Source organism: Rhinichthys klamathensis, unplaced genomic scaffold (genome assembly GCF_029890125.1).
Source record: "Rhinichthys klamathensis goyatoka isolate OS25496 unplaced genomic scaffold, OSU_Roscu_1.1 h1tg000243l_1, whole genome shotgun sequence".
Taxonomy (NCBI): domain Eukaryota; kingdom Metazoa; phylum Chordata; class Actinopteri; order Cypriniformes; family Leuciscidae; genus Rhinichthys; species Rhinichthys klamathensis.
This window is the reverse complement of record NW_026606765.1, coordinates 505,147-530,000: the sequence shown is the minus strand read 5'-3', so window position 1 is coordinate 530,000 and position 24,854 is coordinate 505,147. Positions and strand designations below refer to the sequence as shown.

Sequence of the window (24,854 nt, the reverse complement as noted above, 5' to 3'; positions counted from 1 at the left end):
GTGGCATGATTGTTGGTGCCAGAAGGGCTGGTCTGAGTATTTCAGAAACTGCTAATCTACTGGGATTTTCACGCACAACCATCTCTAGGGTTTACAGAGAATGGTCCGAAAAAGAAAAAACATCCAGTGAGGCGGCAGTTCTGTGGGCGGAAATGCCTTGTTGATGCCAGAGGTCAGAGGAGAATGGCCAGACTGGTTCGAGCTGATAGAAGGGCAACAGTGACTGAAATAACCACTCGTTACAACCGAGGTATGCAGCAAAGCATTTGTGAAGCCACAACACGCACAACCTTGAGGCGGATGGGCTACAACAGCAGAAGACTCCACCGGGTACCACTCATCTCCACTACAAATAGGAAAAAGAGGCTACAATTTGCAAGAGCTCACCAAAATTGAACAGTTGAAGACTGGAAAAATGTTGCCTGGTCTGATGAGTCTCGATTTCTGTTGAGACATTCAGATGTTAGAGTCAGAATTTGGCGTAAACAGAATGAGAACATGGAACCATCATGCCTTGTTACCACTGTGCAGGCTGGTGGTGGTGGTGTAATGGTGTGGGGGATGTTTTCCTGGCACACTTTAGGCCCCTTAGTGCCAATTGGGCATCGTTTAAATGCCACGGCCTACCTGAGCATTGTTTCTGACCATGTCCATCCCTTTATGGCCACCATGTACCCATCCTCTGATGGCTACTTCCACCATGTCACAAAGCTCTAATCATTTCAAATTGGTTTCTTGAACATGACAATGAGTTCACTGTACTAAAATGGCCTCCACAGTCACCAGATCTCAACCCAATAGAGCATCTTTGGGATGTGGTGGAACGGGAGATTCGCATCATGGATGTGCAGCCGACAAATCTGCGGCAACTGTGTGATGCCATCATGTCAATATGGACCAAACTCCCTGAGGAATGCTTCCAGCACCTTGTTGAATCTATGCCACGAAGAATTGAGGCAGTTCTGAAGGCAAAAGGGGGTCCAACCCGTTACTAGCATGGGGTACCTAATAAAGTGGCCGGTGAGTGTATAAATATATTACCCAAACATTAATCACAGTGAATGCTGCTTTTATAAACTAATAACAGAAAACAATCTGTCACCTAAACCTATCATAAGACAGTCTGCTTGGTTGGCTGCTGCCAAACCTACAGTAATATAAGAGAAAAATAAAACATAAAATATATTTTGTGCGTTTCTCTTTCTTGGCATGGTCCACTTTCTTGACCCACTTTGTGCATCTGCCGATTTTGTGCATCTGCACTCAATCATTACGGTTTACTTTCTGTCATAATGATGTCTTATCTTTCTATGCTTTAAAAAATAACTGCAGATGAATAAACAACAGATGAAATGGTAGCTTTCTAAGGGTGACAATTTCCAGGAATAAAGCCCTATACAAACCCTTATTATTTTTAAATGAATTTTCTGTTGTTGTTTTTAAGGAAAGTGTCCCTTTCAGTCCTTTTTGACTCTCAGTTTGTCCTATTACTTTCATTTAATAAGCAAACCATGTAATTAACGCAACATTATAAGTGTTTATGACAGTAAAGTAAAGGACATACACAGTAAAGGACCTCCATTCCCCAATGAGCAACTGTTTAGTGACATGCTCATGCTAAATGTTACAGAATATTTGAAACAGTGACTGTCGAGCTGTCAGAGACAATGACTAACTGTCACACACTGATCGTCTGCATGAGGGTTTGTCAGTCGCATGTGACGAGTCACATCATCGTCAGGTCTGCAGGTCATAGTAACACAGCAGTGTATGACAGCAAGAGAAACCCTGCATATCACCACGGAGTCTGGAGCTCAATTATTAACAAGAGGAAGGTAAACAGTAATAGGGAATGGAAACAACTAGTGTCGGGGAAGCTACTTTGAAAATGCAGCGTTAAGCAACAAGCAACTCAAAAGCCCTCGGAGCAGAGACACGTTTATCTGGTGCACAGAAACCGAGAATCTCCCAATTAGGCTGACAGCATTAAACTGAATTGAACCCCTCCACCTCCCCCAGCTCCACCTGCCTAGATGTGCAACAGGATTTATGTATGTATGTCTATTCATCCAGCACCAGCATATCTTACATATTACTAATCTTAACCAACAGCAGAAGCAGATCTAGTCCACCAAGACCAAATGCATTAACACTGCCACATTCAATAACATGCTAAAACTATTCCGAGAGTTGTCATGATTAACATATATTATACTGATTTGTAAATACAACATAAATGCTGCACAGAATCACTTAAACCAAACAATTTGAAAATATTTAACTTCCCAATGCCCAACTCTACACAGCCACACCTAAACACTCTTTCAAACCAAAACACACACACACACACACACACACACACACACCAAACCATCTACTTGACCTACTTTCATAGAAAGGCCTCAGAAGTCCTCAAGTTAAAATGTTCAAAGACCTCACAGCCCAACACTAGTGGGACATTTGAGCTTTTAAGTACAGATAGATATGAGTTTTGGATATAAACTTTAATTATTATAGAGAGTACATAGTGCAGAGTTTTGATGCACAATATATTTAACTTTTCTTTTTTAAAGCATTTTAAATCTACGATAGAAATCAAGGAATGCATCCTAATGAATGGTTAATGAAAAATTGGACTTTATACTGAAATATAATACAATTATATTATAATCAAGTAAGATGACCTGAAAAAGTGGCATTTAAAGGGAAGAGGTTTCCTCCTGGCTGATAGATGTGGAGCTGATGGTGAACAGACGAGAGAACACAGCGATGGCTTTGTTTCCACTATGTTCAAGTGAGCATGCATGATGAACTCCTGCTCAGTCCTTCTCTGTGGCGGATTGTGATTTATTACCGCAAACCAATCTCACTACTGTAGAACAACACAGTACAAAAAAAAGAAAAAAAAAGGCCACACAGAGTGCGATAATGCATTTGTAACTGTAAGTGTAACCAGATTGATAAATTAGCTTCTAATGACAGCAGAACATTTAAATGCAGAATTGGCATTTACTGTAGATGTTCTGTTCAGAGCAGTAATGTTTGACAGAGTCCTATAGCCAGAATCAGATATAGAAACAAATGAATCTTCCTGAGAGTTCAGGCACACACACACACACACACAATCCCGCATGCAGTTTCAGCAGCACGAGCCCTGCAGTGATTCTGCCAGAAACACACACATGCTCTCATGATACACTAATGCCTCAGTATTTCAACATAATGCACAGATGTGAACAAACTTTTTGAACATTTTTATGATTTTTTAAAATAATTTCAAACTACATCAGCTATACTGATGTAGTTCTAAATGTTTTTAACCAAATCTAAATCTGTCTATCTATCTATCTATCTATCTATCTATCTATCTATCTATCTATCTATCTATCTATCTATCTATCTATCTATCTATCTATCTATCTATCTATCTATCTATCTATCTATCTATCTATCTATCTATCTATCTATCTATCATCTATCTGTCTGTCTGTCTGTCTGTCTGTCTGTCTGTCTATCTATCTATCTATCTATCTATCATCTATCTATCTGTCTGTCTGTCTGTCTATATATATATCTGTCTGTCTGTCTGTCTGTCTATCTTTCTATCTGTCTATCTATCTATCTATCTATCTATCTATCTATCATCTATCTATCTATCTATCTATCTATCTATCTATCTATCTATCTATCTATCTATCTATCTATCTATCTGTCTGTCTGTCTATCTTTCTATCTGTCTATCTATCTATCTATCTATCTATCTATCTATCTATCTATCTATCTATCTGTCTGTCTGTCTGTCTGTCTATATATCTATCTGTCTGTCTGTCTGTCTATCTATCTATCTATCTATCTATCTATCTATCTATCTATCTATCTATCTATCTATCTATCTATCTATCTATCTATCTATCTATCTATCTATCTATCTATCTATCTATCTGTCTGTCTGTCTGTCTGTCTGTCTATATATCTATCTGTCTGTCTGTCTATCTATCTATCTATCTATCTATCTATCTATCTATCTATCTATCTATCTATCTATCTATCTATCTATCTATCTATCTATCTATCTATCTATCTATCTATCTATCTATCTATCTATCTATCTATCTATCTATCTATCTGTCTGTCTGTCTATATATCTATCTGTCTGTCTGTCTATCTATCTATCTATCTATCTATCTATCTATCTATCTATCTATCTATCTATCTATCTATCTATCTATCTATCTATCTATCTATCTGTCTGTCTGTCTGTCTGTCTGTCTGTCTGTCTGTCTGTCTGTCTGTCTGTCTATCTATCTATCTATCTATCTATCTATCTATCTATCTATCTATCTATCTATCTGAATCTGTGCAATTAATCTTCACATTGCAGTGAAAACAAGCGAGTTAACCATACATCAGTTAATAACCCTGCCATGTTTTGCTGTTAACACGCGTACACGACTCGAGTGAAGGAAGTGAAGAGAGCGAGATGGTTGACAGACAGACAGTTCTCCTCTTGACTGATGCAGTTTCTGTCGCAGACACGAAGTATAAATAAAACACTCACAGAATGTCCCTCAAGGCGTCAGCATGAAACCCACGAGCAACGGTCCTGTCTTTGTTACTTCTCTACCTCCTTGTTTTTTCCTCTTTCATGACACTGTAACACGCTCAGAGCTACCGACAGTAATGCGGCCGGCAGCGGGACGTTCCAGAGCCAGATTGATGTCATAGTCCTTCAGATGCATGAAATTCCCCTCCTTTCCCATGAAGCATTCAGAGCATATCCACTGCACCTGTTCACTAACCAGCTAACCTGGATTAGAGAAACACGTTACATCTGTCTTTCTTTGTGTGTGTGCGTCTATTGCAGACCCTTTTCTCCAGCATCTCTACATGGAAGCAGCGATTTCCACTCTCAGATCTGAAGCGCTGATTAAATATTAACATCCAAATGAAACCGGAGGAAACGCCTCCTTTCCCTTTCAAGAGCAAACCTCTCAGCAGCTTTGTGTGAGGGGGGTATTTTATACAAATGTTCAAAGTATTTTGAATGCTCAATTTCGGAACCTGATACTGTCCACCAAAACCAAAGGCAGAAAGTGCTGTGTGTTAGGACGCAGACTGAGGAAGTGTTTTACTCGTGCGGTCTGAAGCAAACGTGCTCTGCGGACAGAATGAGAATAGCTGACTCAGAACTGATCCAAAAAGTTAGCGTTCTTCAATGGCGCACACTTAACAGCTTACGCACATGATGCAGGGAAACGTGATGGAGAGTTTGTATTTTTGGCACAATCACTGCATCTTTAATAAATTCATGCTTATTGTCTTAAATAAAGATGAATTTTAAGGCTGTCAATCAATTTTCCTCGATATAACACTTTCTTAAAAAAAATGCATCAGTTGAAAGAAACAGAAAACGTTAAAAAAAGACGGAAAAAAGGGTCAATTTCATAGTGTACAGAACAAAACAGGAAATAAAATCATTGAAATAACCATTATGGAATATTAATATTGTTATGTATTTACATTACTTAAATATAACATGTTAATAACTTTATTAATAACACACACACACACACACATTATATATATATATTAGGGCTGTCAAATGATTAATCGTGATTAATCACATCCAAAATAAAAGTTTTTTTAATATATGTGGGTGCACTGTGTATAATTATTTTATATATATAAATACACACACATGCTTGTATATATTTAAGAAATATTTTCATGTATATACTGTATATAGATTTATATATAATTTATATTATATATAAATATAAATATTTTATATATAAATAATATTTTTTTCTTAAATATACATGCATGTGTGTGTATTTATATATATACAAAATAATTATACACAGTGCACCCACATATATTATGTAAAAAAAACTTTTATTTTGGATGTGATTAATCACGATTAATCATTTGACAGCCCTAATATATATATATGAATTAATATTATTACAATTAATAAGAAGCCTGATTGTTATTATTATTATAATAAACTAACAACTACACAATCATACAAGCATATTATCTTTCTTTATTATAGATAATATAGGCTATAAATAATAAACATCATGGCAATATCATTAATAATGTAATAGTTATTATTCATATCACATTAGCATTACTTTATAGTAACGACATTAATATATTCTATAAACTTGTTTTATAAAATACAAATTATGTATATATTATATTAATTGTATAATGCATAAGATTATTGTTGTTATTATTACTGATACACTCATATTACACATTAGTACAAGCAAATTAATGTACAACAATATTTTAGTATAACTGAATATTATATAAATGTTGCATTTATTTAATATTATGTAACTAGTATATTAATGCACAGCAATATTTTAATATAATTGTATATTTATATAAATATTGCATTTAATATGTAACTAGTATATTTAGAATAAATCAGATTATAACTAATATAAACACACAATCACGAAAAATAATGATAATAATAACAGACTTGGTCAACATCATACATAAATATGCATTCACAAATAGTGAATTAAAGCATTCGCTCATTCATTCATTCAGTGTCTGCGTGCTAAAATAAAACACACTGGCAGATTCGGCCGCAGGATGAACAGCATGTGATATAAGCACACACACACACACACTGAGTTCTGCTGCAGATACACACGACAGCAGGTGGATGTGATGCTCTCAGTGAGCGCCATCACATTATTCACAAACACACACACACACACACACACACACACACACACACACACACACACACACACACACACACAGTCTTACCTGCAGATCTTCAGACGCAGAGGACGAGTGTTTGACATCGCCAGGATCAGGATCAGGATCCGCCTCGATCAGGCTGAGAGATGCGGAGAGAGCCAGGCGTGCACGATACGATGATGATGATGATCACAGGAATGAACGGTGAGAGATGAAGTGTCGAACTATGGCTGTGTTCCAAAACCTACCGAGTTTCCTACCTAGACAACATTTGAGGGCAATATTATGTTGATTTTGTCACGTTGTTTCTCTAATTTAGCACTTTTGGAGAAAATGTCAGGCGCATTTATGATGTCCAAAAAATCTGCTGTCTCGGAACGGCGCTTGTGATGCCTACAATGCTGTCTAGGTAGGAACACAAGGTTTTAAGCCACAGTCTAGGCTATTTGTAAAATGTGCATCGAGCGCCACTCACAGGCAGGCACGCGCACTAAACATGTCTTGCACAGACTTTTAACTCGCGTAAATCTTTTTTTGTTTTCTGGTGGGAAAAAAAAGCATATAATATACCCTACATCAAATACAGATTTGTTGGGAAAATATTGCCCTTTTTACTTTAGATATTAGGCAAATTCAAATTTTAAATATGATGTTTAAATGTAGGCCTAAACATTCTGTATAAGCGCGCGCTGCGACCTTTCGATTTCGACTACGTCAGAATATGACGCTAGGGAAGACCTTTTTATTTTTTTTATTTTTTTTATTAAACTTCAAACAAACAAAGTTAATGTACAGTCAGAACTACAATAATGCACATAGCCTACATAAAAACACATACAGCCAGGGGGTAGTGGCTACTCATTATGTAAATATATTAAAGGACTTATAGAGTTTTAATTGCTTTCTTATTATGTGAATGAAAAATAGTCTTGTTATATATTTTAAGTTCTTTTTCAAAAACAAAAAACAAAGGTTGGATTTTACTGTACTTTATATATGTTCAATTTAATTCAAATAAAATGTTTTTTAAACAAAGAAAAGTGGGGTCTTCCTCCTAAATACTGAAGCCTGATTGAAATGTTCTACGTCAAATTAGAAACGGGAACGTACTGTATGGGAAGCCAACACACCAAGTGTGTGTGTCAAAACCTCGCAGTGTTACAGAACTCGTGTATGGCAGCGCAGGGAAGATGTGTTTTTGGAACGGTCCGCGTGTCGTCACTCACAGTGAGAATCAATGATGCCACGACATTGCATAGCTTCTGGGTCTAACCTTTCACTGGTGAGAATGAGAATGTGTTGGTTTGTGTTTTTATATGTATCAACTCAATATTACAGGTTTTTATACTGTGGTAACTTTTTATTGTCCCGTTGAAGTCTATTGCAGATATACACTCACCGGCCACTTTATTAGGTACCCCATGCTAGTAACGGGTTGGACCCCCTTTTGCCTTCAGAACTGCCTCAATTCTTCGTGGCATAGATTCAACAAGGTGCTGGAAGCATTCCTCAGGGAGTTTGGTCCATATTGACATGATGGCATCACACAGTTGCCGCAGATTTGTCGGCTGCACATCCATGATGCGAATCTCCCGTTCCACCACATCCCAAAGATGCTCTATTGGGTTGAGATCTGGTGACTGTGGAGGCCATTTTAGTACAGTGAACTCATTGTCATGTTCAAGAAACCAATTTGAAATGATTAGAGCTTTGTGACATGGTGGAAGTAGCCATCAGAGGATGGGTACATGGTGGCCATAAAGGGATGGACATGGTCAGAAACAATGCTCAGGTAGGCCGTGGCATTTAAACGATGCCCAATTGGCACTAAGGGGCCTAAAGTGTGCCAGGAAAACATCCCCCACACCATTACACCACCACCACCAGCCTGCACAGTGGTAACAAGGCATGATGGTTCCATGTTCTCATTCTGTTTACGCCAAATTCTGACTGTAACATCTGAATGTCTCAACAGAAATCGAGACTCATCAGACCAGGCAACATTTTTCCAGTCTTCAACTGTTCAATTTTGGTGAGCTCTTGCAAATTGTAGCCTCTTTTTCCTATTTGTAGTGGAGATGAGTGGTACCCGGTGGAGTCTTCTGCTGTTGTAGCCCATCCGCCTCAAGGTTGTGCGTGTTGTGTCTTCACAAATGCTTTGCTGCATACCTCGGTTGTAACGAGTGGTTATTTCAGTCACTGTTGCCCTTCTATCAGCTCGAACCAGTCTGGCCATTCTCCTCTGACCTCTGGCATCAACAAGGCATTTCCGCCCACAGAACTGCTGCTCACTGGATGTTTTTTCTTTTTCGGACCATTCTCTGTAAACCCTAGAGATGGTTGTGCGTGAAAATCCCAGTAGATTAGCAGTTTCTGAAATACTCAGACCAGCCCTTCTGGCACCAACAATCATGCCACGTTCAAAGTCACTCAAATCAACTTTCTTCCCCATACTGATGCTTGGTTTGAACTGCAGGAGATTGTCTTGACCATGTCTACATGCCTAAATGCACTGAGTTGCCGCCATGTGATTGGCTGCTTAGAAATTAAGTGTTAACGAGCAGTTGGACAGGTGTACCTAATAAAGTGGCCGGTGAGTGTAGATATTCATGCGTCTAACTACGGGTGCAGAACTTGGTCTTGAGTGTCATGTGTATCGGTGTTTTGGACATTCGAATGGCGGACGCTTACGTATAGCGACACAAAGAAACATACACTAATATGTTTGGTTTCTATGTTTATCTATGTAACGGAGAACATGGCGTGAACAGCATGGCAAATGGGGCGGAGCTACACGTATCACCCACAATCTGTCTTATTGCTTAACAGTAATGATGTGGGAAAGTTTTCATTTCCGCTGCATCGCTGCATGGTGAGTTGACGAGTATGTTGTTTAATTTTTAATTACAATTTTACATTCCTTAAGTTTTACAAAGGCATCAACATCATTGCTTTTCCGGCTCCGCACTGACCAATGAGACGAGTTATGGGCGGAGCCAGTTTTGTATGATGTTTGCGCTGTGCTGTCCATTGGGTGGTGCCAGCAAACCACAGACAGTAAAAGAAATGGACACAGCGACCCCATAGATTTCAACAGAGAAAAGTGAAGTCAATTAGAAGCACTCACTTCCTGATGGCTGAGCGACTGCGCAGACTCACACTGAGCTGGACGACGTATATGTGACGTGAGCAACCTGTCTGACAGTTGTACGTCTTCTAGTAGCTGTGCCAAGAGGAATCTGAATCATTCCCTTCCGAATCTTGCAGAGCCGGAGATCGTGAGTATTAGCTGTTCATGAGCAGTAGCAGGATCAACTTTATGACTCTCTATGGGCTTCTCCCTGGACTTTATGCCTCCACGTCCACCCGATTGCGCGCAAGCTTCTACTTCTGTCAATACGGAAATTTTTCTCTACTGTGCGACAGAGAGTCGCGTGTTATGATGCAATCGTTAGCCTATTTTTACAAAAAGTGCTTCTACGGGGCCATAACGTATAAGATACAAAATAATGGAGCCTTTTATACATTGTCGTGTTTCTTTAGAAATAAACAATGGACAAATGGAGTCTTTAAACGACTCAGATGTAAAGTTATTCGCTGTCAAAGTGACGCCAAAATTAATGGGAGTCAATGGAATGGTAACAGCAGGTGAAGGCTTGCTAGCCAATGGCGGCCCTCGGGGAGACTTCAGTTTCCGGCTGGTGGATTACCCTCTTGTAGCAAACACATCTTTCCTGCTGTGTTGAGTTGCAAACTCTGTAACACCGCAGTTTCGTCCCACTTTTGGTGTATTTGGTTTTCCATAGGAACGTCCCCTATAATGCGGCGCCGAACAGCATTTCCTCTGAATCTTTCGCATTCATTCAAAAACTCAAGCCTTCGCCATTGGCTCATCGCCAAAAGATGATAAATTGGGGCGGCTGTGGCTCAGTGGTTCATGTAGGTTGTCTACAAACCAGAAGGTTGATGGTTCAATCCTTGGTTCCACCTGACCAAGTCTCGAGGTGTCCATGAGAAAGACACCTAACCCCAGCTGTGTATGAATGAGTGGGTGAATGTGAGGCAAAATGTAAAGCGCTTTGGTGGCCATTGGGTCTGTGAAAGCGCTGTATAAATGCAGTCCATTTACCATAATGGAATATGCTGCACAGATTTCCCCTTCTGCAAATGAAAATGCCTCATTTGATCTGCGCAAGACCTGTCAAGGACACAAACTGTGCGTCTTCTGATTGGGCCACGCCCACGCGGAAGCCGCCATTTTGGGCCCTAATATAAACAGCCTAATATAATAATTGGTTCAAAGAACGTATCAAAAGCAAGTCATTTTATGGTTTTATTGAACAACAATACAATGTTAAAATACATAATGTAATATACATAATATAAAAAATCATCTTGTGTACGTGACTTATAACAAATGCCTGCAGAGGGCGCCAACGGCCTGGTGATTGATGTTATTACACTTTACAGCATGATCAAATCCTTGTTTAATATTGGCCAAATAAGATTTAATTAAAAAATCTTTAATATTTGGCCACTTCTTTGCGATAGAAATGCTACAGCCACTACAGACATTTCTTGAACAAGAACATGTGGACATCAAAACATGCAAACATGAGCGTGGGTTTGAACTTTTATTTTGAAATCGCGGTGAACAACAATTTGCATATTGATCTATAGAGTGGTGCAGGTATGACATCACTTTGTAATGCAGAAGCGAGTTAGCATTTTAGCACTTCCGGTTCCTTCGTCCCGAAGTCAATGAGTTTTTGGAATGGGTTTTTGGTTAAATGGCTGAAATAAGGTCTGTGGTTAACACAAGCTCAAGACACTTTCATGTTTTATTCTACAACATAAAATACACCAGTATTGGGGTACACTTGTGATTTTTTGAAGCGGTTACACAGTGGTTAGGCAGTTGCTAGCAAATGGCTAAATGTGACTACAGAGGCTGTCGAGGAGATTAAACGTCATCACACCGAACAGATAAACTCAGTCCGCTTTTACAGCATCGTTATTCTTATAATTGTGCTCTTATAAACGATTCTAACTCAAACGTTCAGGGAAAATGTTCTTGATAAATCTGAAAGAGTTGTCGGAAGCTCAGTGATGGTGACGCTGAAGTCGTGGCCGGGACCGTGGTGTAGTTTGTTTATAGCCTAAAGTTACCTTTAGCCTTTTACAGCGACTGTATTTGGCAAGAAAAGCTGTGTTCATCTGTGATAATTATCTTGATGGACAAAACGTGCAAGTATCATAAACTTTTGTTGATAACAGGCTTTTGGATTATCACTAAAACAAGCTCTATGGGAAAATCCTATTGGGTTTTTGTCGAGGGAACCAGCGTGATGCTAACTGCCGGTTGGCTTACAATGTGACGTCATACCTGCACCACTCCAATCTCCTGTGTTAGCATAGGATCATAAATGATAGCAATATGCTATGCTATATTATGATTTTTAAATTGTTCTAATATATCATGCAACCTTAGAAAAAGGTCTAATAATACGGTTCATGGATTCTCGTCTATGGAATGCGCCACTTCCGGTATTTTTCCAGGTAATTGACACAGGTAAATTGCAATCGAGAATTATTTTTTTAAATCAAGCACTCAAATTTAATCGAGGAATCGTGATATCTCAAAAAAAATGTACCATGGTTCAAAACGCAATGCATAGAACATTAAAATAATTTTAAATATATTCAGGTATAGTCAAATTATTAACGGCGTTAAACACGTTTAAATAATCTCACCTATTAACTTCAATAGCCAAAAATATAAAATTTCACATGTTTGTGAACATACCTAAAAGTGATGCACGGGATTCATCTGGGGCCTTTTCGCTTCTCAGTGCCAGACTTTCTGTTGTCTTTTTGCAGCGAGACAGGGATAGCTGCAGGTCTGAGTAATGGGCTACACTTGCTACAACATAAATTAACCCCTTACCCAACCCCACACCCTGACAGACAGCTTTCACGACTAACGATAAAGACCTTTCTACATGCCCCTACCTTTCGGCATTACTCCAACCCTGCAGATACCCACACTTGTTTGCAGCCAGCCAGTGGATGTGTTGCTTACTCTGACCACTATATAAGCCTATACGCGGCGGCTGTTCATTGCCTTTCTAAGATAAACACTGTCTGTTTTTTTCTTATAGATTTGTGTTGCTGCTTACCCTAGCCATTGCGTATACTATACTGGCGATGTCGCCGCTCATAGCCTTCCTATGAAAATCGTAGGCTATGCCGCGGTTTAATGCTCTCCCTCTGCCTAGCACTGTGCGACTCTTTTGCATAGAGTCTGAGCCAGCTAGAAAACCAGAGAGCTCGTGGCTGAAATGCCATTCATTCCCGACATGAGGAACGTACAGGATAAAGTCTACCCGCTATCTTACTCCTCTCGGTTTCCCTGCCTATTGCGGTCACTGAGATCACTAGTTGTCTTAGTGCTATGGTTGTTCCACTGTGCAGTGCGACAAAGCTGGAAGACAGAAGGTACTTCTGAATCCTATAGATGTTATTCGATCTGCGTCATCAATGTTTTCGGCGGCCATATTGTTGACATAGAAACCACGGCAACTGTCAGTCTGTCAATTGACAAGCGAGGCAGCGTCGGTATTATCCATGGTATTATCACTGTATTTTTTTTTTTAAACAGCGTGGTGGTTTGTTGTGTAATACACGGCTGTTCTAACAACAGCAATAAGAACCCCGGAGTTAGTTTTTATGCGATAAGTTACCGACTGTCAGAAAACGTGAAGAGAAGGAGACAGAGTGCCAGTGCAGGAGAGGCTAGCAAGGATAAATAGGCTAAACTTTCAGCCAACTCCCCACAGAAAAGTCTATTCCCATCATTTACCACAGGTTTCACACATAATCCGTGTGCAATGCGTGTGCGGTGCATATACGGTACAGAAGCAGGACGCGCTATAGTGCTTTATATGCTGCGTTTGCAGTGCGTTTGTTTACGGATACTGTATGAACGAGATAGTTATAAATATCCGGATAAGTTACGGCTGGCAATAAGGACGGATCTTTACTTAATGCTATTGGGTCTATTTGATGTTGGTCCACACCAATCAAGCTGATCTTTTCTTGTCTTGATACCGACGAGATGAAGCCATTAGGCTACTACTCCCCTCAACTCAAATCTGCGCGGCTAGGGGCAACAGGACAGATGTCATGTCAACAATATGGCCGCGGTTAGCTACTTACAGTGTTTGCGAATAAGGTCTGTAAGAATTATTTTCTCTGGCCTCTTGCCTTTAAGTGGCGGGCTCCATATAAAAAGCACAGGTTGCCCCGTTTCAACGGTGTAAGACTGACTGCCTGTGCAAACTCTAAAACGCCCCAGCATTACGAGTGCATTATCAGAACGCTCCCTGTCCGCTGATCGTGCTGAAACAGATCCTCTCACAGGTTGGTCAGAGGTCTAATCTTGTACATCTGGAGAGTACCTGCTTCTATATTAAGATAGTCCTCATCACCGCTGTTCCTGAGATTGCTTCATAGGCACAGCGTAACTCTTTGCAGTCCCTATGAGTGTGTACGTTCTTGGAGTGTGTGAACGCAGCTCTTTCCCTTCTAAAATGAGAGGAGTTTGCGCACTGAATGATCTGGATGATTGACTAATCATGGTTCATTCAGAGAGTGTGTTGAACTATCACAGGCTTCTCCCACTCAACCATACAGCATACCCCCTTATTAGCGAGAGGAACTGGGCTTTATTTTGATGTGATCCCACCTTTCACATGGGTTCTCCCAATCTATAATTACTCCTGACATTACTGCTTGGAATAATATTGATAAGTCCTGTGATAAATAAAGCACAAACTGAGCCGCTACTTTCTTGTCGTTCAGGCACGACGTTCAACCAGGTTCGGTAACTCAGCATTACTATGATACATAGGGGTGCGCCAAAATATCGATATGGCGATATCTCACGATATTTACTCCCGCGATCGATTCTCGATGCGCTCTTGCCAAGTATCGATCTTAAAAGCCGTTATAAAACGCTCTATTCATTATCCGAGTTGACTGGATTTGACTAGCTTTCATGAGGCACACACGCAAAGTCTCTCGCTCTCTCCCTCTCTGCCATGCTATGTATGTTATGCGCGCAGTAGGCTGTTCTGTCTCGCATGCGCGCTCTAGATTCCGGGAGATTTGAACTAATTTGCGGGCATCAGGGAGACGCTATCATTATGCGGGAGACTCCCGGAACTTCCGGGAGACTTGGGATGTCTGGCTTTGCAAAAATCCGCAAAACGGGAAACACGACCACATGTACAGACACCTCACGCGGCATCACCCGGAGCTCTGTGAGAAAGCCGTGGTTGGTGCTGGCTCGAAGCCGACACACCCCGGCGTAAACATTTTTATTACTACTGATTGCAGCAATGTTACACTAAAATAGTGTCTGTGACTGTTTTGTTGCAACTGATAAGACACAAGTTGTTTTTGTTATTGTGTTTCATCTCAAAAAATAAATGGAGATTAATTTTCCTAATTAAAAAAAAAATTGTATTTCTTAAAACATGATATATTGTGAGTTATTACTGATAATATGTCGATTATCGCAGTATCGCCATATCGTGATATTATCGGTATCGTGAACAATGTATCGCATATCGTATCGTATCGTGAAGTACCCAGCGATTCCCAGCCCTAATGATACAGCAATAGTGCCAGCTCTGCTGCCGCTTTTCTCTCCTCAACCCCTAGTGTTCAACTAGGTCCGGTAGCTCAGCGCTGCCACAGCGCGTGTTAAAGACTAGTACTGAAGCAAGAGCCCCTTGGTGCAGTATGTAATGTTGACAGCTAGTGGTGGAAATGGGTACTGCAGTCAAAAACGCAAAGACGCGTTACGCGCGCAAAAAATTCCTGCGGCGCGATAGACGCGAATACGCCTCGTTCGCGCGTCAAGTTCGCGCGAATTAAGCGTCTGGCGCGCTAAGCGCGAATGATTTAGTTAGTGCTATTTGTGCTTTCACGCTTTTGACGCGAATTCGCGTCTGCCGCCCGAGTTAAAAAATCTGAACTTCTGCATTTATTTGCGTCGCGTTAACCAATCAGGAGCCTAGCTGCTTGCTGCTGTCACGTGGTGAAGTATCTGGATGCTTCTGTAAATTATTTTGTAATATGACTAAATGCCTGGTGTGGTTCTAATGCACAACAAAGCAAATATTTCAATATATGATTTGATTTCAATATATGAGACATTCATTTTGTATTGAATGCTATTTATTCCATATCTAGATTATATGAAATATTATCATAATGTAAAGACAACCAACATACTATAGTGCATAAGTTCGTGTCTGGACAGTGTTGTGTGAGAGAGAAAAAATCACAGGACAGGTTAATCACTTTTGGAGGCTGGCTCCATTTATCATCAACACAAATTTTTTTTTGATATTAGGTGGGTGAGGGCGAGGGTGATCTTTGCTCCGATGCGGACAACAGGTCATCAAACTGGACGCGGGACAGGCGGAAGTACCGCTGAAAGCGGCCGTCATCCAGGCGCAGCTCCTGGAGCGAGCAAATGGTGAAACTCGCCAAACTGGGTTCGCCTCTGAAGGGTCTGGAGGACACAAATACGGCGACGATGATCCCTACGCCGCTGTTCTGCTCTCCAGAGCAAATACAGAGCAGTGACTCTCCCGATGAATGCTCGATCAAAATCAAAAAGATGGCCGCCAACCGGTTTCGAATCCGACGCGCGTAAATTCCGCTTCAAACTTTTGTTTTTACGCGCGTCAGTTTCACTCTTGACGCGGGAATTAACACAAAGTGGTCAAGCGTCAAACTAGACGCGGTAGACACGAATTTGACGCGCTTTTCGCGTCCGGTGTGAACGCACAGTTACACTGTTATTTGATCAGCTAATGTATACTGTATTTGCAATGTTTTTATTGCAGAGGCTTTTTAGGTCGGGTAGAATCTGTGATCTCTGACCCAGTTTGTTTGCTGGCTTCCATGGCTGGAATATGCTTTGTTTTCCATGAACTGCCAACCCGGGTGTCGAAATACAATTGGGTAAATTAACAGTGGGCGGGATCAAACAGACCAAAACAAAAACAGACATTCAACACAGAAATGCACATTTCACAGTAGAATAACTGGCTGTAGCATTGTTTTACGGAGAAACAAGTATTTGAACTTAGCATGTTTCTTAAATATCTGCAATCATATTATGGTATTTGTAATTTTGTATGCTTTAGTTCAGTCAAAAAACATACTCTACCTTTAAAACTTTATAGTTGTCATTTTATTAATGCCCTTGGTGTGAACGGGACTTTAGTCAAAGTGTGTTCAATAAAAACATAAAATGTATTTAAATAAATTATATATGTACTGTAATGCCAAATTAATTAATATATTATACCTTATTAAAAAAAAAGGGAAAAAAGAAACAAGTAAAATATTTGTATTACAATATTATATTTATAATTAGACCTTTTCCAAAACAGTTATGTAGCACATCAGTATCAACAAAGGACATTTATTTAAATATTCAAAGTGCTGTATGATATTTGCTTAAAGGAAAACAAGCAGTTTGGTATCATCTTAAAACAGAGATTGTTCAACTGGGGAACATTTAACAGACCCTCTCTTGGCAATCGGGCAGGGTTAGCAGTCCTGACCCTCAGTGAAGGGGTTACAAAAGAAGGAAATCATGCATCCACAACAGAACAGAAACCCCTGACTGTGTGTAAACAAATATTAACAGACTGTAACAACTGACCATCAAGAACACATGGAGTGAAAGAGCTCTCTGATTGACCTTGCTTGACTAACACCTCTTAACTTCCTGTAAACCCTTGGATTTAAACATATGCTTGCTGTTGCAAGTGCTATTTCAAGATTAGGTTGATTGGCTGATGCTATGACGAGTGATGATAAAAAATATCTGAAAGGAGTTTGGATTCACTGTGGATACAAGAAAATCTTTAGCTGTCAACGGAAAGTCAATTCTTTAACAGGAATATGGGCACATGATTAGATTTGCATCACCACCACCAGACGGCACCGTTTCCCAACAATAGCAGTGCAAGATGTGTGAATGCTATGGAGAAATGTCCAGCTCACATTTCACTCCAAATTAGAGAAATCCATCAGAATTGGGGGAAAATGAATTTTAAATATCATCTTTTCTTTATGCAGTATATATTTTTTTGTAAGTTTGGTCATTTTCTTGACAGATTTTACGAGATTCCCTCGTGTTAGTGCTTGTAAAAATATGACTGCACAGAAACACAGACATTGACCTTTCGGACATTGACCTATTCGAAATAACACTGTTACACAGGAAGAGTGCAAAGATATCAAAAGTAACATTACTGTCAGTAAAAAACAACATAAATGACATTAGTTGGATCTGTAAATGAAATTGGTGCCAAAGTTGATACTAAATTAAAAAATATACGCTATACCGCTCTTATATGACATATTACTGTGTTAAGTTACTTCTAATGCCAGAAAAAGAAATGAAATTATGATATCCTATGACACAGCTTTATCGTTGAAACCCTGCAGGAGGTTCAGCTGTTGGCCTGCTTTATAAAGGCCATCATGACAATAAGAGATGGATTTGGTAACCTCGACCCAAAATACAGAAAAGCAACTCTTTCTCCATCAACACTTTCCAACATGAGATGGTTCTTCCCTTTTGCTTCCCTTGCTCGTAAAGCACCTCAGAGGTGTTTGTTTGTTTAGCTATTCCATTACAATCTATTTAAACTCGTCTCATCCCTTTGAATCCAGAGACACTACGTCTTGAATTCTTCCGCTTATGTAGGGCTTAAGATGGGGATGTAATTTAAAGGCACTGGGACCCAGAAGACAACCAGTGCAGTGGCTTCCCACTTCTTCACGCTCAAACCACCGGAATTTGGCTTAACTCTCTCCAGATCCGAGGCATTTGAGAGGACATGCCTGGATGCAGCAGAGCCCGAGCAGAAGACCAGCCTAGACTCCAGCTCTCTCAGTTTTTGAAGGCCCCGTAGCGGCTGGCTTTGCTGATAAAATTCTTCAGCAGATCGTGGTCCATGTCGGCGAAGGCCTGCGTCTGAGTGATGGCCGTCAGGTGGTTAACGCAAAACTTGAAACAGAACTCTTCCAGATCCTGCACATGAAGAGCGGACGGACTGATTCAATGAGAAAGAGAACCACCACCAAAGACCTACAGAATAATATATGAAACCGCAAATATATGTACATGTTTAGGGCTCTGTTCCAAAACCTAGTGAGCTGTCTACCTAGACAATATTTGTAGACATCATAGGTGAGCTAACTTTAGGTATAGTTATTATGGGGGAGGGGGACGATACAGCTTAGTGTCGTGGTATTTTACATGGGAATATTGTATTGATCTTTTCAGGGCCTGAATTTCCGCCTGGAATAGCTGGGTTTCAGTCACGTGATGACGCGCGAAATTCAGATGGAGGGCAGGGAGTGAAGAGCGCAATGGACGAGATGGAGGAAAGTCCGTACTGTACTACTTTAGACGCTATTACAAAAGAAAGAAAGAAACAAAAAATCAAACATATGTTGGACGTGATCCTTACGTTATGAAGAGGAGCGATTTTCAACTGAATTGAAAGATTTTCCTGCCATCGAGGCGGTAGATATCAGCAACTACATTGTCGTACTGACATACTTTGACTTTACAAAGTTCGTAAACGTTACACAAACATAGCCACTTAGGTTGTATTAACTCACCTTTGACGAAATGATCACTGCACACAAGGGCATTTTCCCATTCGGCTCCTCCTTTGTTATAGTGCTTTCTAAATACAGCAAATCACTTCCTGCCCTCCATTTGCATTTCGTGCCATGCCAACGCAGTGGCGTGACGTCATATGAAAACAAGCTATTGGAAGTATTGCGCATAACTTTAACGTAAGCTCCGAACATATAGGGACAGAATTACGTGAGAGCGTAATTACAAAAAAGTGCAGATGGGAGTGGAAAGTTCAGCGCGTGATCAACTGAAAAAGACGCAGCCGGATAATATCCATCTCTCTACCAAGAGCAGCGCAAATTAGCATCTGGTTCAAGACATGCTTTTTTGGGCGATAAATAATACCAGTAAATTGACGAGCGCAAACCTTAGTTAATCACTGAATCACCGATTCATTTAAAATCTCTCCTCAAATAAATTTCACGTCTGTCTTTAGTAAATCCTGACAGTAGTTTTGATGGGGATGGGATGAGGGTGTGTAAATGATGAGAGAATACATTTTTGGGACATTTTTTCCCTTAAAGGGGCTATATGTACGATTTTTCATGTATTAATCGCTTTTTTTTATTGACAATGTTTGACCTGCTTTTAACGAATCTTAAAAAAACAAAACCTTCCCTGACTTCCTAGGTTCTCTTTGCAAGCCTGGAGACAGATTTTTATGTGAAGGACTCGGGACGTTTTTGCCAGGCAAATCAAAAGGATGTGACGTCTACATGCTCCCACGAGCCTCTGCTCCGTTCAGTGACACTTCTAATGCTTATACAATGTTCAGGATAACAATGAAAGAGCCATTCTGTACTGTAATGTCAATGTGTCATGCAAAGAAAAGAGATTCATTCAAACTATAGTCTCACAGACAGATCTAGTCTATAGCCTCAAATATACTTAAACTATCATAACAGTGTAATTTTAATGACCTCATATGTCGACATGATGCCGGTGAATCGCAGAGCTGCTGCAAACATATCATTATTGCTACGATCAGATGCTTTCTTAACTGCTGTTTTCTAATTGCTCCCATTTTTCCCGTGTTTATTTTGTTATTGAGAGGAAAGTGTGCAGCATATTTACATATTCATCTAAATCTTGATCGCAGCGTGAACGCCACCTGGATGTTCGTTAACAGTATATGAGGTATAAAGGTGTTTCCAACTTCTTTTTACTTCTAAGCAAAGAATGAAAAAGAACTTCGCCGGGAGTATATAGGGAACTTCTCTCTACGTTTTGTGAGCACGAGCAATAAGTTGCCGGCTGCAGTTCATTTAATGGCCACCGGTGTTGCTAATAACAAGCGTTTCTGAATTCTGCATATAGCAACTTTAAGAAGAAAATTACATTAATGGCGTCATCTGATTTTATGAAGATTCTTGCCGAAGATTCACTAAATGAAAAACACCCCATAGTCGTTTTGTGCTCTCTGAAAATTGAAGTTTAAAAATAAGAAGAAAATAGTTTGAATTTTAGGATGTTTTATGAACCCAGCCTTTGAACTTATGTGTGGCAAAATAAGGGTCAAACATTGATTTGATACGGGACGCATCATTTAACCGTTAAATATGGGACAATCCCATATTTTATGGGACGGGTGGCAACCCTAGAGTATTGTATTGTTAGCTTAGCAATATGCTAACATCAAACTCTGCTGAATCAACTGTGAATGTTAGTTGAGTCTTTTTTGCGCTTCGTATTAGCCATTTCCAACAATATTTGCGTTTACGTATTTATTTCTCATTAGTGTTTTAAGTCATCAGCTTTAAGTTTTTTTACAATCGCTAGGACACATTTTCAAAGCTCTTCACACAGTTAGCACAACAGCATGGATCATTTACCATTGTTTGGGCACGAAATGCTTTGAATGACTTCATCTTTCTAATTACATTACGTCTAAGTAAGAAAATAAACTATATAACTACAGGCAACTTTGCACATGCTTGCATACTCTTTTCAAAACTGTTAAACTTGAGTTCAAAACCTAACATAATACAAAGCTGAAAGACAGCAGTTTGCTACATTTTTACAGTAATACCATATTGCAATATATTTTTTTTATTTTTTAGATTCGTAATACATCAATAACTGCAATATAAACACGGACCATGTAACTTAAACTGCAGTTCATAAACAGTTGAGAGTGTGATTCTTGTTTTATAAAGTTTGTTTGTTAGTGTTTTTAGGTTGTTGTTTAATGAGTGACATTGTGTTTATTGGGTGAAAAACTTTGCTAGTGTCACAGAAGAATGGGTTGATTTGAGACATGAATTATGTGTTATATGGTAGTGCTTTTTGAATGTAAAATGAACTGCTGTGCCAAGATGAAAGTTGGTTATGAGAAACTGTGAAGAGTTTGGAAAAATTGCCTGGGAAACTGAGAAAACTGGGTCCTAGTGATTGTAAAAACCAAACAAGCAGTAATATGCTAACATCAAACTCTGCTGAATCAATTATTGTTAGTCAAATCCTTTCTGCACTTCATGTGAGCCATTCAACCAATATCTGTGTTCTTTGTATTTGTAATTATTAGTGTACCACGTCGTTAGCGTAGCAAATATGCAAGTTGAGTCTACTGTGTACTTCACATGAGCTATCTTTGAGTATTGAGTTGCTAGCTTAGCATCATCCTAATGTTAATCACTGACGTTTGGAACAGGACCTGTATGTAAGTGGATGGATATATGGCTGAATGATCGAGTCTCACCCGTGCTTCATACTTGACAGCGGCCGAGAGCAGTGTTACAGCGTTGTCCTCTGCGATGCCTCTCTTGATGGTCTCCTGGCACAGTCTTTTCAGACGACTCTCACGGTAGTATGTGGCCAAATCCAGCAGACCTTTACAATGCAAACCATCACAGGATCATAAAGACCAAACAACATCATCACTTAGACATTTCAGCACACGAGTCTTTCAGCGTGACATGCTGGACTCCATCTAAAACCATTTTAAACAGTATATATCTGTGCTCAATAGGCTTTATGCACAGCTTCACTACTTCCTGAACTTCAGCCAGCCCTTTGTTTCCTGTCTGTCATTATTGGACAAACTGATTAATCCAGGTGTGCCTGATTATTGTTACTGAGGCCAGGAAAACCTGGATTAATCAGTTTGTCCAATAATGACAGACAGGAAACAAAGGGCTGGCTGAAGTTCAGGAAGTAGTGAAGCTGTGGCATAAAGCCAATTGAGTTCAGTGTGTGATATGGCCGTCAGCATGAAGGGGTGTTTTACCAATAGCGTCCTCAGGTGGGAGGTTGATGGTATCAGTATACAGGTATTCCAGGAATGCGCGATACACCAGATAAGAGAACTGATGAATCTCTATGGTCTCTTCATCGGTCTCGTTCAGCAGTGCTCGGAAATGCTCACACCTATCAACACAACCACAAAATGCCTTTTTTTAATTAATGCGATTTATTTTATGGCTCAACCTTAAGTTCATCAAGCGACGAGAATACTTTTTGTGCGCAAAAAAAAACAAAAATAACGACTTTATTCAACTATTCATTTCCTTCTCTGTGGGCCTCGAGATAGTTCACGTAGTGTAACAGCGCAACGCTTCTGTGTTGTACGTCACACGCATCACACACATGACCAGCGTCGGCCAATAGTGAGTCTACGTGTGACGTACAACACAGAAGCGCTGCGCTGTTACACTACGTGACTATCTCGAGGCCCACAGAGAAGGAAATGAATAGTTGAATAAAGTCGTTATTTTTGTTTGTTTTTTTGCACACAAAAAGTATTCTTGTCGCTTGATAAACTTAAAGATTGAGCCACTGTAGTCACTCGGACTAATTTAACGATGTCTTTAACTTTTCTGGGCCGGCAAGTTTCGATCCCTTTTGAAGCCTATGGAGGAGTGATCCAGCTCTCAGATTTAATCAAAAATATCTTAATTTGTGTCCCGAAGATGAACGAAAGTCTTACGGGGTTGGAACAACATGAGGGAGAGTAATTACTGACAGAATTTACATTTTGGGGTGAACTATCCCTTTAATAAATGTAAAGAGTTGGATACAAATTACTGAGTTAGCATAATTAGTTAATTAACTAATAAAATAAAGTTTAAATTAAGATGCTAACCATATATTTCTATATAGCATTGCTTATTCCACCACAAGGACTGTTTTTAAGGTGACAATCCGTTATCCATGTGAAGATTGTAGGCTGTATCTTGAAGATGTTTGTATTGTATTGTATCTTCTGTTATAAAAACGAATAGCCTATTTCGTTAATAAAAAAACAAAAAATAAGAGCACAATGTTGTCAAAAATAAACAACTTAGGCTATGTTCTGTTAGATGTGTTTTGACTACTCTTTGTTTAATTATATCTCTAGGTAATGAAGATATAGCCTATTAACAAAAACAAAAATTATATATTAATATATTATATGAAAGAAAAAAAAACTTTTAGGCCTATATAAAATATATTTTAAAAAAGGGCCTCGCTGATTAATTTTGCCCGGGGCCCCCAGTCAGTGTAGGTTCGCCTCTGATAGGGGAAGCTTCTGTTTGCTTCAGCTTTTTGAACGCAGATGTATGATAAAGGCGTGATAGGCTATAGGCTGTACATGTTATGTGGATAAAGGTATATTTTCTACATGACTACAAATGTCCTTATAAGGCCAAGAAAATATGTCGTTTTAACGACATAGCATCTCGTTATTACGACATAATTGAGTGGAAAAATAATATGTATGTGGCAGCAATGCGTTACCGTAGTATTATACGCTTTAATCCTATAAATAAAATTGTTTAAAAATTAGACACACACTCCTCTAGTATTATTGACATTGTTCAGTGAAGCTGAACTACACTACATGTCTTAGTTTGCCCTGTATTATTATGTCTAATTTGCACTGTATTGCACTTGCATCCCCGACTCTCGTTTGTTTCGACAACTGGAAAGAAAAACAAGCAAACTTTAACTACAGAACTGCTCTCATAAGATACAAACAGGTTACAAATATTAAAACAGTGACTGTAGAGACAAAGAGTGATGCTTATGCAACAGTACACAGTCAGGAGTGTGTCTGTACACGTTCATGTCAACACTTCAGCTGCGAGTGTTTAATGATGGGAATGATACCGGAGGGGAAAACCCAAATCTTCTGTTGACTAATCACACAACAGGAAAGCATGATTTTTACCAAAAAGGCAAAAGGCTTTAGAGATTATTTGATTGCAGGTTTCAGGTTACCTGATTTTAAGAAGGGCTTTGTGCACGTGAATACACTTGCCATCAACCAGGAACTTTAGGTCAGAGATTTCTGGGCTGTCAAACTCTCGCTTTAGCGACTGGGCAACAGTCAGGTAGTCATCTCCATCTAATGAGCAGGAAACAGTCAGAAAATACAACATAAAATAATACATCTCAAAGT

The 24,854-nt window shown here is 39.5% G+C and overlaps 2 protein-coding genes across 4 annotated transcripts in view; both read right to left on the bottom strand.

Annotated features, from left to right (window-relative positions):
* The window catches only part of mtus2b (microtubule associated tumor suppressor candidate 2b), a 41,892-nt gene extending 35,087 nt beyond the window's left edge, over positions 1 to 6,805 (bottom strand). Inside the window, exon 1 of the mRNA XM_056265994.1 lies at positions 6,793 to 6,805. The gene's annotated coding sequence lies outside the window, so the exon portion shown is untranslated. The remainder of the gene's footprint in view (positions 1 to 6,792) is intronic.
* An 11,544-nt stretch (positions 6,806 to 18,349) lies between these two features.
* The window catches only part of rcbtb2 (regulator of chromosome condensation (RCC1) and BTB (POZ) domain containing protein 2), a 33,945-nt gene continuing 27,440 nt past the window's right edge, over positions 18,350 to 24,854 (bottom strand). For 2 of the 3 annotated variants that reach the window (XM_056265957.1, XM_056265959.1), the window contains 4 exons: positions 24,674 to 24,800; positions 22,701 to 22,840; positions 22,173 to 22,303; positions 18,350 to 18,856 (listed from right to left, as the gene is read on the bottom strand). In XM_056265957.1, coding sequence (XP_056121932.1) covers positions 18,716 to 18,856; positions 22,173 to 22,303; positions 22,701 to 22,840; positions 24,674 to 24,800 — 539 coding nt within the window. In that variant the 3' untranslated portion in view covers positions 18,350 to 18,715. Of the gene's footprint in view, positions 18,914 to 22,172; positions 22,304 to 22,700; positions 22,841 to 24,673; positions 24,801 to 24,854 lie in introns of all 3 variants that reach the window. The other variant, XM_056265958.1, reaches the window with a different exon arrangement.